Source organism: Orcinus orca, chromosome 3 (assembly GCF_937001465.1).
Source record: "Orcinus orca chromosome 3, mOrcOrc1.1, whole genome shotgun sequence".
Lineage (NCBI taxonomy): Eukaryota > Metazoa > Chordata > Mammalia > Artiodactyla > Delphinidae > Orcinus > Orcinus orca.
This window is the reverse complement of record NC_064561.1, coordinates 7,611,398-7,623,835: the sequence shown is the minus strand read 5'-3', so window position 1 is coordinate 7,623,835 and position 12,438 is coordinate 7,611,398. Positions and strand designations below refer to the sequence as shown.

Here is a 12,438-nt window from a genome sequence, read left to right as displayed (position 1 = left end):
GGAGCGGGTGCAGTTACAGACGCAGGCTTCTCTGTACCCCGGGCCCAGGGCCTGAACCCCCCATGGGCCTGCTCCCCAACCCCTGAGCAGTGGCCTCGCTTTGTTCTGGGAGGGGCCCTGGAGGCATTGCCTGCCCAGAACTCAGTTTCCCCAAGAAGAAGAAGGTGGCTCCAGGGAGGCAGCATGGACCTAGGCTTAGAGGGGCCCCGTCGCCTCCCCCGCAACCAGCCCAAGGAGTGAGCAAGTGCGTGAGGAACGCAGCCCAGTGGGGCCCGGCGGGCGCATTCAGGGAGGTGCCTGAGCTCACAGGGGCCGCGAGAGGCCCTGGCCCTCCACATGCCTGGGCCCTGACTCACTGCCCGGCGCTGGCTGGACGCCCGGACAGCCTCGGCCCGCGGCCTCCAGCCTGCACACCCACTCCCGCCCCTGCCTGCTCTCCCTCTGACGGCCGGCCCATGGGCAGCCAGCAACCAGCTCTCTCGGCCGGGCCTGTTGGAGTGCATGCGGGATCGGAGTCCCCCTGACCAGGCAGTGAGTGGGGAACCGAGGCCTTGCGCCTGCAGAGGTAAGACTTGACCCCTCACCCCCAGCCCGTTCCTCCTGCACCCCTCAGGCCAACACCGTACCACGCCGGTGAGGAGTATCCGTTTTACAGGTGGGGGATCCGAGGCACAGCTTGGTCCAGTCGGTTGCCCGAAGTCACAGGACAGTGACACCCTGGGAGGCTGAACTCGGCAGTGGGGTCCTGGGGTCCATGGAGGAGCATCTTGGCTTTTCAGATGAGAAATGGCCTCCAAGGCATCTGCCCCTTGTCCGACGTCACCCAGGTAGAAAGAGACCAAGGACTGGAACTCAGGCCTGTACTGGGTGGAGCCCTGCTGGGCAACGGAGCAGGGTAAAGTTCTAGACGCTTAGTGATCAGTGGTTGCCGGTCAAACATCCACACACCTGGCCAACCTGTCTTATAATTGGCATTTCTGGGGAAAATAGCCAAACCCCTCACACTGGACCTCTGGCAAGCTTGGTGGGCCGAGGCTGGTGAGAGGCCGGGAGGACTGGTCACAGGGCATCAGCACAGACACGGCAGTGCATGGACCATCCTCGGGGAGGCTCCAGGACCTCCTGGCGGCTCCCCGACTGGCTCAGAAGTGTGCACTGGGCATCTGTGACCTGCCAGGCCCCCCTTCAGGGAGCCACACTCCAGTGGAGGCCACGAGCAGGTGCCGTGTGCTGGCTCCCAGTGCCCTACGGGTGGTGAAACTGAGGCACAGAGAGGGCAGGCTATTCGTGGAAGGTGTCACAGATTATGGAGACAGAGCCTGCAGGAGGCCCCAGGGAGGAAGAGCCGTTTGAGCCCAGATAGACCTGAGCCCTCTGGGGATAAAGGTGTGGAGACAGTGAGCCAGGCAGAGGGAACAGCAAGTGCAAAGATGGGTGTTCAGGGACAGCAAAGAGGCCAGCATGGAGGGAACATGAGGCCGTGGGACTGGATCATGCCAGGCCTGCAGTCCACAGTGAGGCATGGGGAGGATTTGCAGATTCCAGGGGGGCCCCAGAGTTGGGGCTTGGAAAGGGGAGCCTGACATTGGCCTCTTGACACAGGTCATGGTGCAGAGGCCCAGCCGACTATGGGGCTGGTCTCGCTATGAACCCCCAAGCTCCCCACCTCCATCCCAGGCACAGCGTAGGAGAGGAGGCCTCCGGGGTGAGCAGAGCAGCTGTGCTGGGAGGGTGGAGCCCCTCCACCAAGGGCAGGAATCAGTGCTGAAACCTGAGCTGCCTGGAGGGGAGGCTGGACGGGACCCAGGAGTCCTGGGGGCTATCCCCCCCCATCCCACTCCACTCAGTGGGGTGGGTGATGTGACCAGTGTTCGCTCAAACTCCACCTCTTAGCCGCTCTCTTACCCCTTCATTGTGGAGGGGATTCACTTCCTGGGGGAGAGGAAGGGGTGCTGACCCCCACTGTGGGGGAGGGGCCGGCGTCAGGGACAGGGCTCCCCCTCCCTGCCTCCCCCCTTCCCTCCCCCGGACCTGGGCTCAGCCCCACAGGCTCCAGCCTGACTCACCACAGGCAGCTGTGGTTTCAGATGCCGGTGGGGGCAGGAGGGGGAGGCAGCAGAGGACATGAATTGGGGTGTCAGGCTTGGGGGAGCAGCTTCTTCCCACCACCCAGCCAGTCCTGGCCAGAGCCATTGAGCCCTTGGAGAGGGGGAGCCAGGGTCACGCCTGCCCACACCCTGTCCTTGGGGATGGCAGCTCCGAAGCTCCAGTCTGCCCCCCACCCCTTTGGGCAGGCTGCGCCTACAGACCACCTCCAAGTGGCCTGCTAGCTGCGCTGCATCTCACCTGGGTGACATCCACGCCCTTCCCTAGGGGACCCCTTGTGAGCCCAGAGAGGATCACCAGGCCGCACCCCCTCCACCCCTCGGGCTGCTGGTGGGGAGGGACATCTGGGTCTCACCAGGAGCTGCGGGAGCTGAGACCGGTGACCCCAGCCTCCCCTTTCCCATCTGTAAAATGGGCTCTGGGCCTGCCCTCCCTCCCCGCCCCTTGGGCAGCCACCGAGGGGAGCAGACAGTTAATCCCCAAGAAGTGTTTGCTCTTATTTTTCCTGAGGCTCTAGCCCTGCGTGTCTGTGTCGTACTCAGTGCCACGGTGGGGACGGCCGAGGGAGGATTTCAGCAACTACTCACTCCCTTAATGGAAAACTGCCCAGGCCAGGGACCAGAAAGTTCCATCACCTCCAGCCTCTCCCAGGCACTTCCTCTGCTCAGGGACACCTGAGTCCTGCCCACCCTCCCTTCACAGCACCCTCTGCCACCTCCCGGCCCCTCCCACAGGCCCAGCCATTCGAGCTCATTTGTCCCATTTGCCACGCGGCTGAGCATGGAGTCAGTCAATCAACCAATTATCGACCGCCTGCCTGCAGGCCCCGGACGCTTCCTGTGCGGTCCGCTCAGCTTTCGCCCCCAGAGGCATTTTGGAACCTTCCCAAGACAAAAGGCGGAAGGAAGGAAGGAAGTGCCACCCTGTGGACAGAGAAGAGATAACAGTCCCTGCGGCTCCTGGCGCTTCTCTCCACCACCACGCCGGCCACCCGTGGAGCCCGGGAGGTAGGGATCAGCATCGGCCCCGTTTTCGGTTGGGGAAACTGAGACTCTGATGGGTCCCAGGTCACCCAGCTCAACCCAGGCCGCCTGGCCCAGTCTACGCTCTTTCCCACCTGCTGCCCTGACACTCTGGGTCCCCTGCCCCTGGGCCCATTCCTGCAGGGAACCCAGTTTCCCAGGTCCTGCTGGGTTCAGCCCATGGGGGCGCTGGCAGGAGGGGGGCCCGGAGGAGGGGAGAGAACGGAGTCTCTCTCGTCTCTCTCTGCCGTGGAGGGGTCTCCTCCCAGGCTCCCACAGCTCCTGGGCTCCAGTAATGCCACCCCTTCTTCTGCTGTTATTTCTAGATGCCTCACTGTCCCCATTTGTGGTTTTTTTGGCTGCGCCTTGCGGCATTTGGGATCTTAGTTCCCCGGCCAGGAATCAAACCTGTGCCCCATGCAGTGGAAGCGTGGAGCCCTAACCACTGGACCACGAGGGAATTCCCTGGGTTTTTGGTTTTGTTTTAATAAATTTATGTTTGGCTGCGTTGGGTCTTGGTTGCTGCCCCCAGGCTTTCTCTAGTTGGGGAAAGCGGGGGCTACTCTTTGTTGCGTTGCGTGGTCTCCTTATTGCAGTGGCTTCTGTTGTTGCGGTGCACAGGCTTTAGGTGCACGGGCTTCAGTAGTTGTGGCTTGCGGGCTCAGTAGTTGTAGGCTTGCGGGCTCTAGAGTGCAGGCTCTGTTGTTGCGGTGCACAGGCTTTAGGTGCACGGGCTTCAGTAGTTGTGGCTTGCGGGCTCAGTAGTTGTGGCTTGTGGGCTCTAGAGTGCAGGCTCAGTAGTTGTGGCGCACGGGCTTAATTGCTCCGCGGCATGTGGGATCTTCCCGGACCAGGGCTCGAACCCGTGTCCCCTGCATTGGAAGGCGGATTCTTAGCCACCGCGCCACCAGGGAAGCCCCCTGGTCTTTTAAAAAAAGTATTATTTAGCATTATTTTCAGTTGTGCTCCAATAAACATAACGTAAACTTTACCATCTTATCCAAGTTTAAGTGTGTAGTTCATCGGCCTTAAGCACATTCACATTGTTGTGCAACCAGCACCACCAGCCATCCAGCTCTTTGGTCTTGCAAAACTGAAAGCCTATAGCGATTAAACACCAACTCCCCAGACTCTTCGTCCAGCCCCAGGCAGCCACCGTCCTACTTTCTGTCTCTAGGAATTTGACTACACTAGGGACTTCATATAAGTGGAGCCATACAGTAGTTACCTTTTTATAACTGGCTGATTTCCCTGTAGCACAATGTCCTCGAGAGTCATGCATGTTGGAGCATGTGTCAGAATATTCTTGCTTTTTCAGGCTGAATAATATTCCATTGTATATATATACATTTTATTTATCTGTTCACCTGCAGATGGACACTTGGGTTGTTTCCACCTTTTGGCTTTTGTGAATAATGCTAAGAACATGGGTGTGCAAATATCTGTTTAAGTCCCTGATTTCAATTCTTCTGTGTATATATACCCAGAAGTAGACTTGCTGGATCACATCATAGTTCTATTTTTATTTTTATTGTTAATTTTTTTGGCAATGCCTCGCGGCTTGCGGGATCTTAGTTCCCCGACCAGAGATCGAACCCATGCCCCCTACAGTGGAAGCGTGGAGTCTTAACCACTGGACCGCCAGAGAAGTCCCAATAGTTCTATTTTTAATTTAAAAAATTTGAGGTCCTATTTTCAATTTTTTGAGGAGCCGCCATACTGTTTTTCCACTGTGCCTTCACCATTTTACATTCCCACCAACAATGTACGAAGGTTCCAGTTTCTCTACACCCTCGCCAACACTTGTTGTCTTGTTTTTTGTTTTTCATTACAGCCATCCTAATGGGTGTGAGGTGGCATCTCATTATGATTTGCCCATTTGGTGTGTTATGCTTAGATCCCTGTATTGTTTTTTTCTATCCAGTGACCTGCTGTGTTCCTGACTGTTCCCCAGTTGATGTGCCAGGACTATTTGTGGCTTGACCGTCATGCCCTAAGACAGGGGTCTGAAATGCCCTCAAGGCCCAGACTCAGGTAAAGCTGGGGTGCACAAGAGAATGAGGGTGTAGGGGACTGAGGTGGACTGCAGCCCACGTACCCTGACACCCATGGCTCTGGCCAAATTTTTCCATGATGTAGCCAGATTCACCTGAATTTATGATTATTTGGATTTGTGTTGTGAAATCTCTCGATTTTTTTCCATCTTAGCAACGAATTTAATAGGACTAAATTCAGGAGAATCCTTCCCCGACAACCCCCAAAATAAAAAAAGCCTCCTGCCACTCAGTTCTCTCATTATCCTTTTTAATATTCTTCCAGAATAATCTTGTAAAATATAATTTTTCTATCTGTTTCCTCTTCTAAAATGTCATCTCCTTCAGGGCACAAACTTTTTTTTTTAATATATATAACTTTTTTTTTTCTTGGCCGTGCCACACGGCATATGGGATCTTAGCTCTCCCTGACCAGGGATCGAACCCCCGCCCCTTGCATTGGAAGCGTGGAGTCTTAACCACTGGACCCTCCAGGGAAGTCCCAAGGGCACGGACTCTTATTCACTGCAGTGTCCCACATGCCTAGAACAGGACCTGGCACGCAACAGGTGCCCGTTGTTCATTGAATGAACAAGCAGGAAAATTTAGCAAAACCCCAACTCAGGGAAGCACCCAGCAGAGCTGCTCCCCACCTGAGCACAATATCCCCGAGAGCCTGCAGCCTGCTGGAGATCTGGGGAGATGTTCCCTTTCCAGATCCTTCTCCCGGGGAGTCTAGTCCCTCAACAGATGGAGGGAACCAGAGAACAGAGGAAGAAAGCACTTCTGGTTTAGCCAAATACTTTAAGAAATTTAATCGATCACAGTAAGACATTCAGGCTATAAAAACATTCTATACAGTGGTTTAAAAAGCGATACCCATCCCGGAAAAGCAACCCATATATACAACACAGACCTGATTCTCCTGAAGAGCGTTGCACGCAGCACGCGCGAATAATCTTTTTGTACAGAAAGACGAGGCGTCTCAGAGACAGTTTCCCCCAATGCAGCAACCAGGGTTTGCAAAAATAAATAGATCTTTTTTTATATACATATAAGTGATAAATGTTTCAACAAATATACAAAGTGCAAACATAACAAAAAGCTCTCATTGTCTGCCCGGGGATCTATTTACATGCTTCAGAAGGAGAAAAGGCATTCACAGCCTCCTGCAGGGCCGCCATGTTCTGTGGTTGTACAGCAGACAGTCCCCTCAGAGAGTCTCCGTGGGAGGCACCCCCCCCACCCCCACTCTGTGGTCACAAATGCAATACGTGTGTCAATTTCAGAAAGCATTCTTGTTTCATAAGTCCCGCGAAATGCTCGAGGCCAGGAGCATATCCTACAGGGCGGACCTGCCATGCACGTTTCAGATGGACCCCCCGCCAACCATGACCAGCTTATTGGGGAAATGAACGGCTCGGGGGGCATCTGCACAGAAGTGGAAACACTAGCCAGATAGTCTCGATCTTGATCTTGGCTTTGAAGTTGTGATCAGGCCGACCCTTTCCTCCTCACGCACGTCTCCCTACGTGCTGGGAGAGGGGCCAGGTCCGCACCATCACTGACCTGGACTCTCTCCAGCCAGAACAGAACCAGAACGGAAAGCAGTGCAAAATAATAATAGACTGTCGACTTTACACAGTGTACAACTAAACTGAAAAAGTGCAAGGGGCAGGGCTGGGGTCCAGACACCCACACCCAGACAGAGGGACACAGTTAGAGGTCGGAGCCACCTATCTTCACGCACAAGGCAATGGGGTCTCAGGCACTTAATACATATTAAGGGTGACAGGTGGCTCAGGTTTTCCCTGGGGATGGCCGGATTTTGGTGAATGAATAGGGCTCAGCGGGTGCCACCCCCAGAAGGCTGGATCCAGCCATCACCAGGGGCCCTTCCCCAGCATAAGGGGAGGGCAAACCCAGCTTGGAAAACCCTAGTTTGATCCTAACCTGTGGGTGGCAGAGCAAAGGCCAACACTGGCCATCCCATCAGCTCGGCAGGCAGAGGTAAACACGTTCAGTCCTGAGTGTGAGGCTCGAGCTGGAGGGCACGTGAAGCAGCAGCTACCCGGGCCCCTGTTGGTAGCAACTGCTCTGGTGCGTTCAAAGCCACTAGCTTTCCCGCTCCGTGTCCCTCCGTCCATCATTCCCTTGGGGGAAGAGCACGTCAAGGAGGAGAGAAGCTCAGAAACATCCCCCAGCTCGTCCGCCTTCCTCCTCTTTTCTTTTAAGCGCAAAGAAAGAAAGAAAAAATGCAACCCAAACCCGATCCGTGGGCGCTGTCGGAAGCCTGTTCTGCCTCCCAAACAAATAAATATATAAAACAAAGCTTTGGCAGACAAGGCAGACAGGCTCCGGGGCTGCAACCACCAGCACTGCTTTTGGCGCCCGAGGTCTCAGGAAGGGTTTGAGGCAGGTCAAGGGTCCGGGGAGAAAGTGTTCTTCCTGCCAGCGACTGACCAGCGGCAGGTTCCGGGAAGGGACGGGACTCAAGGCAGCAGCTCACGCCACGTCATCCTCTAGGCTGACCATCTGTCTCTGTCAACAAAACGGTAAACGCCGGAAACCATCAGTCCAACATACAGTAAACATGGCTAGAGGCCACCTATGCCTCACTCTCTCCTGGCCCCTCCAGCCAACCAGCCCCCACGCATTGCCCGCTGGACCCACACAGTGGCTTCCCCCGGGGTCTCGGAGCTCCGCTACTTGGTCCCAGCCTGCTCCCTCACAGCCACCAGGGAGCGCCGTGACCACCCGAGTCTGATCGTGTGGCTCCGTGGCTCCCACCTCATTCCGAGGGTGCTGCTCCATCTGCCCTGTCCCCTCCCACCCTCCCCCACTCTCTCCATTCCGGTCACACTGGTGGCCTCCTTGCTCCTCAAACACACCAGGCAGGGTTCCGCCACAGGGCCTTTGCACAGGTGGTGCCTTCTGCACACCATACACTCCCTGCTCAGAGAAGCCTTCCTGCCCACCTAAAGTTGCATCCCCTCCCTCCCAGACCCACAAACCACTCTCCGTCCCCCTTCTGGCTTTCACCCTCGGACCTACGATCCTTTTGCTTATCCTCTGGCCCCGTCCCCACACAGTGAGAATGTCTGCTCTCCGGGGAGGACCTGGCCCTGAGGAGACATGACAGACACACAGACGGACACACGGGCACCAATGAGGTTCCAAGTGGCGCGGCTCACCGATGGGTAGGTGTAGCCATCCTGGCTGCGGCAGATGTGGACCTCGTCCTCCGTGGTCTTCTGGTACACAGGGTTGTCAAAGTTGATGCTGTTGATGCTCTTAAGCCGCCAGTTCTTCCAGAGGAGGAAGGTCCCGAAGCACAGGAGGATGAGCAGCGCTGCAGGGAGAGGGGAGAGATGTTGCCTTCAGCTGTCAGGCCCTTTCAACTTGTAAAGGGTTTTATTCTGCATTTAAAGCAGTACTTGCCCGTTGTAAAAAAAAAAAAAAAAAAAAATCTATCTATGAGCATAACAAATCTCTAGCTTGAAGACCACTGTGACTGCCTCACCTTCTTTCTTTTTTTGTTTTTTTTTTTTTTTTTTGCGGTACGCAGGCCTCTCACTGTGTGGCCTCTCCCGTTGTGGAGCACAGGCTCCGGACGCGCAGGCTCAGCGGCCATGGCTCACGGGCCCAGCCGCTCTGCAGCATGTGGGATCCTCCCAGACCGGGGCATGAACTCGTGTCCCCTGCATCGGCAGGCAGACTCTCAACCACTGCGCCACCAAGGAAGCCCTGCCTCACCCTCTGAATACCCAACTATTTTCAATTCTTCCAGTTTGTTTCTGTGATTAGTCACATGGGAGCCACCGCTTTTTCAGAAATAGGACTGTTCTCTACATACAGGGCCACAGTGTACTCTCGTTCTGTTTGAACTTGGGTGGGGCTGGATCCCTCTTTGCATCCTTTATGGTGGGCCTTGGGGTGGCACTTCCTGTCCCCTCCCTACCCCCTCCCCCAGATCCAGGGAACAGCCAAGGGCTCACCCGGCCCAGGTCTGAAAAATATTCTGGTCCAGAGAGTGGGAGAGGCTCAGGCTCTGCTGGGCCCCCGGCAGCCCCAAGGAAGGTAAGGGGCCCAGCCGCCAACCCACAGCACACAGCTGTTGGGCACTTAGATCTCTCATCTCTGTGAAGGGACACCTTGAAAGGACTTTTTTCAAAAAGGAAAAATGGGTGTGATGCTGACCAAGCCATGATTGATGGGTGGGGGGGGGAAAGCAGAAATCTCCCAACTGCCCCCTGCAAGAGAACCGCTCACCAGGAGGCGCCCCTGCTGGTTGCCCTCCCATCCCTTGGGTGTTGGCGAGGCCGCCCATACTCACACCGGGGACCCTGGCCCAGCCCCACTTCCCCCATTGTGACACATCGACTGCCCCACTCACCGTCAGCTCCGAGGAGGGGGTGGGGGGTGGGGGGAGGAATGTTTGTTTCTTTCAGGGCTGTGTCCCCAGTGCCCGGAAGCAATCTTGGTATACAACAGGCACTCAACTATATTTGTTAAGTAAATGAAGCTAGGAAGGGGGGCCCAGTGATGAACAGGATGCGCAGCAGGGCTACCCCATTCCTGGAGGAAAGGTGGACCAGACTGGCTTACTGGGCACGGAGATCATTTTGTAGGAACCCGGGAACCAGGGGAGGACCGGCCACAGGCTTACCGATTGGGAGGACGATGTACAGAGCACCCACGCCCTGGGGCCTCTCCGCATCCGCTCGGCCGGCAACATCACCCAGGACTGCAAGGGAGAAGGGAGAAAGTGAGGCCCAGTTCCCCAGTGAGAGGCGGGAAAACACAGCAGGTGTATGATGACAACCCGCAAAGGAAAATGCCTGACATTTCTCAGTGTCCTCAAACATTCAAAGGAACTTGGAGCATCTCCCAGGTGTGAGAGGAGCCGGGCTGGCTTCCTCCAGGGTCTCGCTTGTTAGCAATCGGGGTTATGGGATTTGGGGCAAATTTAAGAGGGTCCTTTAGCCTCACATTACAAGGCACTGGGGAAGGGACTGCTGGTCCCTGAGACCAACGCCTACAGATACATTCCCAGTGGCTGGTGAGGTCACTGGTGGAATTTTTCAACCTGCTTCTGCATTTGATGACAAGGAGCCTTTTCTGGATGGGGCCGGGGCCAACTTCTGTCCCCATAATACTCAGCAATCCCAGTGCCTGGGTTGCATCGCACCAAAGCCCCATAGTCCTGCGCCAGCTGTCCCCACCTAATAAGAAATATTGGAAGGGGGGGAACCTCATTATATAACCACGCCCATGCACCTGGGCCGGACAATGTGAGGGGCTGTGCACGTGAAAGTTTAAAGGCCTACAAACAGGCCAGTGAGCTGGGAAGACTGCACAAGCCACATCCAAGCCACACATAGGCCGGTGAACAGTGATGACCGTCTCCGGTTGTGTTCAAATCCCTCTGGGTTTTAATTCAATCCGCTGTCGCACGTGTTGTGGACAGTTTACATGCAGTTTTACACTTACGCATATTTAAGAAACCTTGTCACAAAAATAATTTTGGGCAGCAGCATTGGTGTCCTTGAAAAATTTTTCCCTTAAAAGGGCTCCTTTGCCAAATTCGAGAAGCCCTCGACGGGCCCATCTGTGAAACGGTTTTTTAAGCAGTGGTCCTTCCAGTGAGAAGGGTTCTGGGCCTCCCTCAACCATATAGTTTCTGTTTTATCTCCTTTATGGTTGAACAAAGGATTCAGCTATTCTGAGGGGGGAAAAAAAAAAAAAAGTCTGAAACTTGCTGATGTGCCTTTTTTTTTTCTCCTGGCCAGAAAAGTCTGAGCTGTTTCCGGGCTGCTCAAAAACGCGGTCGGGCGCCCTCTGCTGGACAAAGCAGCAAATGGTGGGCTCCAATTCACTGAGAGCCCAGCTCTCACGTCCTCCAGCTGGGGAGGTAGATCATGACCTTGAGGGTGGGCTAAGATGAGGAGAGAGAGGGACTCATCCCAGGCACTAAATTTAAAGGGGTCCCCCCAAAACTCAGTAAACCAGTAATATTATAATGCATTGTTTTTTTGTTTTTCTCCTGTTTTGGCCACACCGTGCAGCATGTGGGATCTTAGATCTCCGACCGCCAGGGAAGTCCCTGCATTGTTTTTAAAAATCAAAATTAATGCCAACGGGAATTCCCTAGCGGCCCAATGGTCAGGATTCCGCGCTCTCACTGCTGAGGGCTCAGGTTCAATCCCTGGTTGAGGAACTAAGATTCCACAAGTCACGCAGCGCGGCCAAGAAAAAAGAAAAGAAAAATTAATGCCGATACCTCATGGTGACCAAAATAGCAAAACTTTTAGGAAAACAGGATCTGACTATACACTTTGCAAGATCCTGCCTCACTGAGACCCTGGCTCTGAGCAAACTTTATTTACTAGAACAGGTGGCTGACCCCACATGCCATAGTTTGAGGATTCGATTTTTTAAAAAAATACTGCATTAAAATATTATTTGAATCTTGGGTATTTTGGTGCCCCCTTTATTTATTTATTTTTAAAAAATATTTATTTATTTGGCTGTTCCGGGTCTTAGTTGCGGCACACGGGATCTTCGTTGCCACATGCAGGATCTTTTAGTTGCAGCATGCAAAATCTTTAGTTGTGGCATGCAGGGGTGGGTCTTTCTTTAGTTGTGGCCTGCGGGGGGGGTCTTTAGTTGCGGCATGCGAACTCTTAGTTGTGGGATGCGGGGTCTAGTTCCCTGACCAGGGATCAAACCCAGGCCCCCTGCACTGGGAGCTCGGAGTCTTACACACTGGACCACCAGGGAAGTCCCTGGTGCCCCCTTTAGATGCTGCCCCAGGGAGTGCCTGACCTGCCTCATGCTAGTCCTGGCCCTGTTGGGCAGACACCTGAAAAAGCCCATGTGATCCCCACTATTCCAGGAAGGTGGGTGGGCACTGTTATTAGCTCCATTTTATAGGTAGGGAAACTGAGGCTTCCACCATGCCAGAGACAGTGAGAAAAGGAGCCAAGACTAAATCCACTCTGTCTCTTCACCAACATGCTCATATCAATGAACCAGGGCCAGGGTGACCCCAGCCTTTACCTTGTTGGGACATCGTCACTGACTCTGCCGTGGTGAGCTCAGGACTGGCTGTGCGCTTCAGACCCACAGTTGTCGAGTTGACCGTGGAGGGCCTCCAGGTGGTCACTGCAGGTTCAGTCTCTGAAAGAATAAACAGTTCCTGAGTGCCCTGCAGCCTGAGCCCCACTGATAGCTGCGCTGCTGCTGACAACGGATAGGAAGCAAGTGCCATGGGC

General features: G+C 54.7%; 1 protein-coding gene across 2 annotated transcripts in view; it reads right to left on the bottom strand.

The window, feature by feature from the left end:
• Positions 1-5,961: 5,961 nt before the first annotated feature.
• Positions 5,962-12,438, bottom strand: part of LDLR (low density lipoprotein receptor) — a 36,119-nt gene continuing 29,642 nt past the window's right edge. For both annotated transcript variants that reach the window (XM_033401131.2, XM_033401132.2), the window contains exons 15-18: positions 12,224-12,343; positions 9,831-9,908; positions 8,356-8,513; positions 5,962-7,702 (exon numbers count right to left, since the gene is read on the bottom strand). In XM_033401131.2, coding sequence (XP_033257022.1) covers positions 7,667-7,702; positions 8,356-8,513; positions 9,831-9,908; positions 12,224-12,343 — 392 coding nt within the window. In that variant the 3' untranslated portion in view covers positions 5,962-7,666. The remainder of the gene's footprint in view (positions 7,703-8,355; positions 8,514-9,830; positions 9,909-12,223; positions 12,344-12,438) is intronic.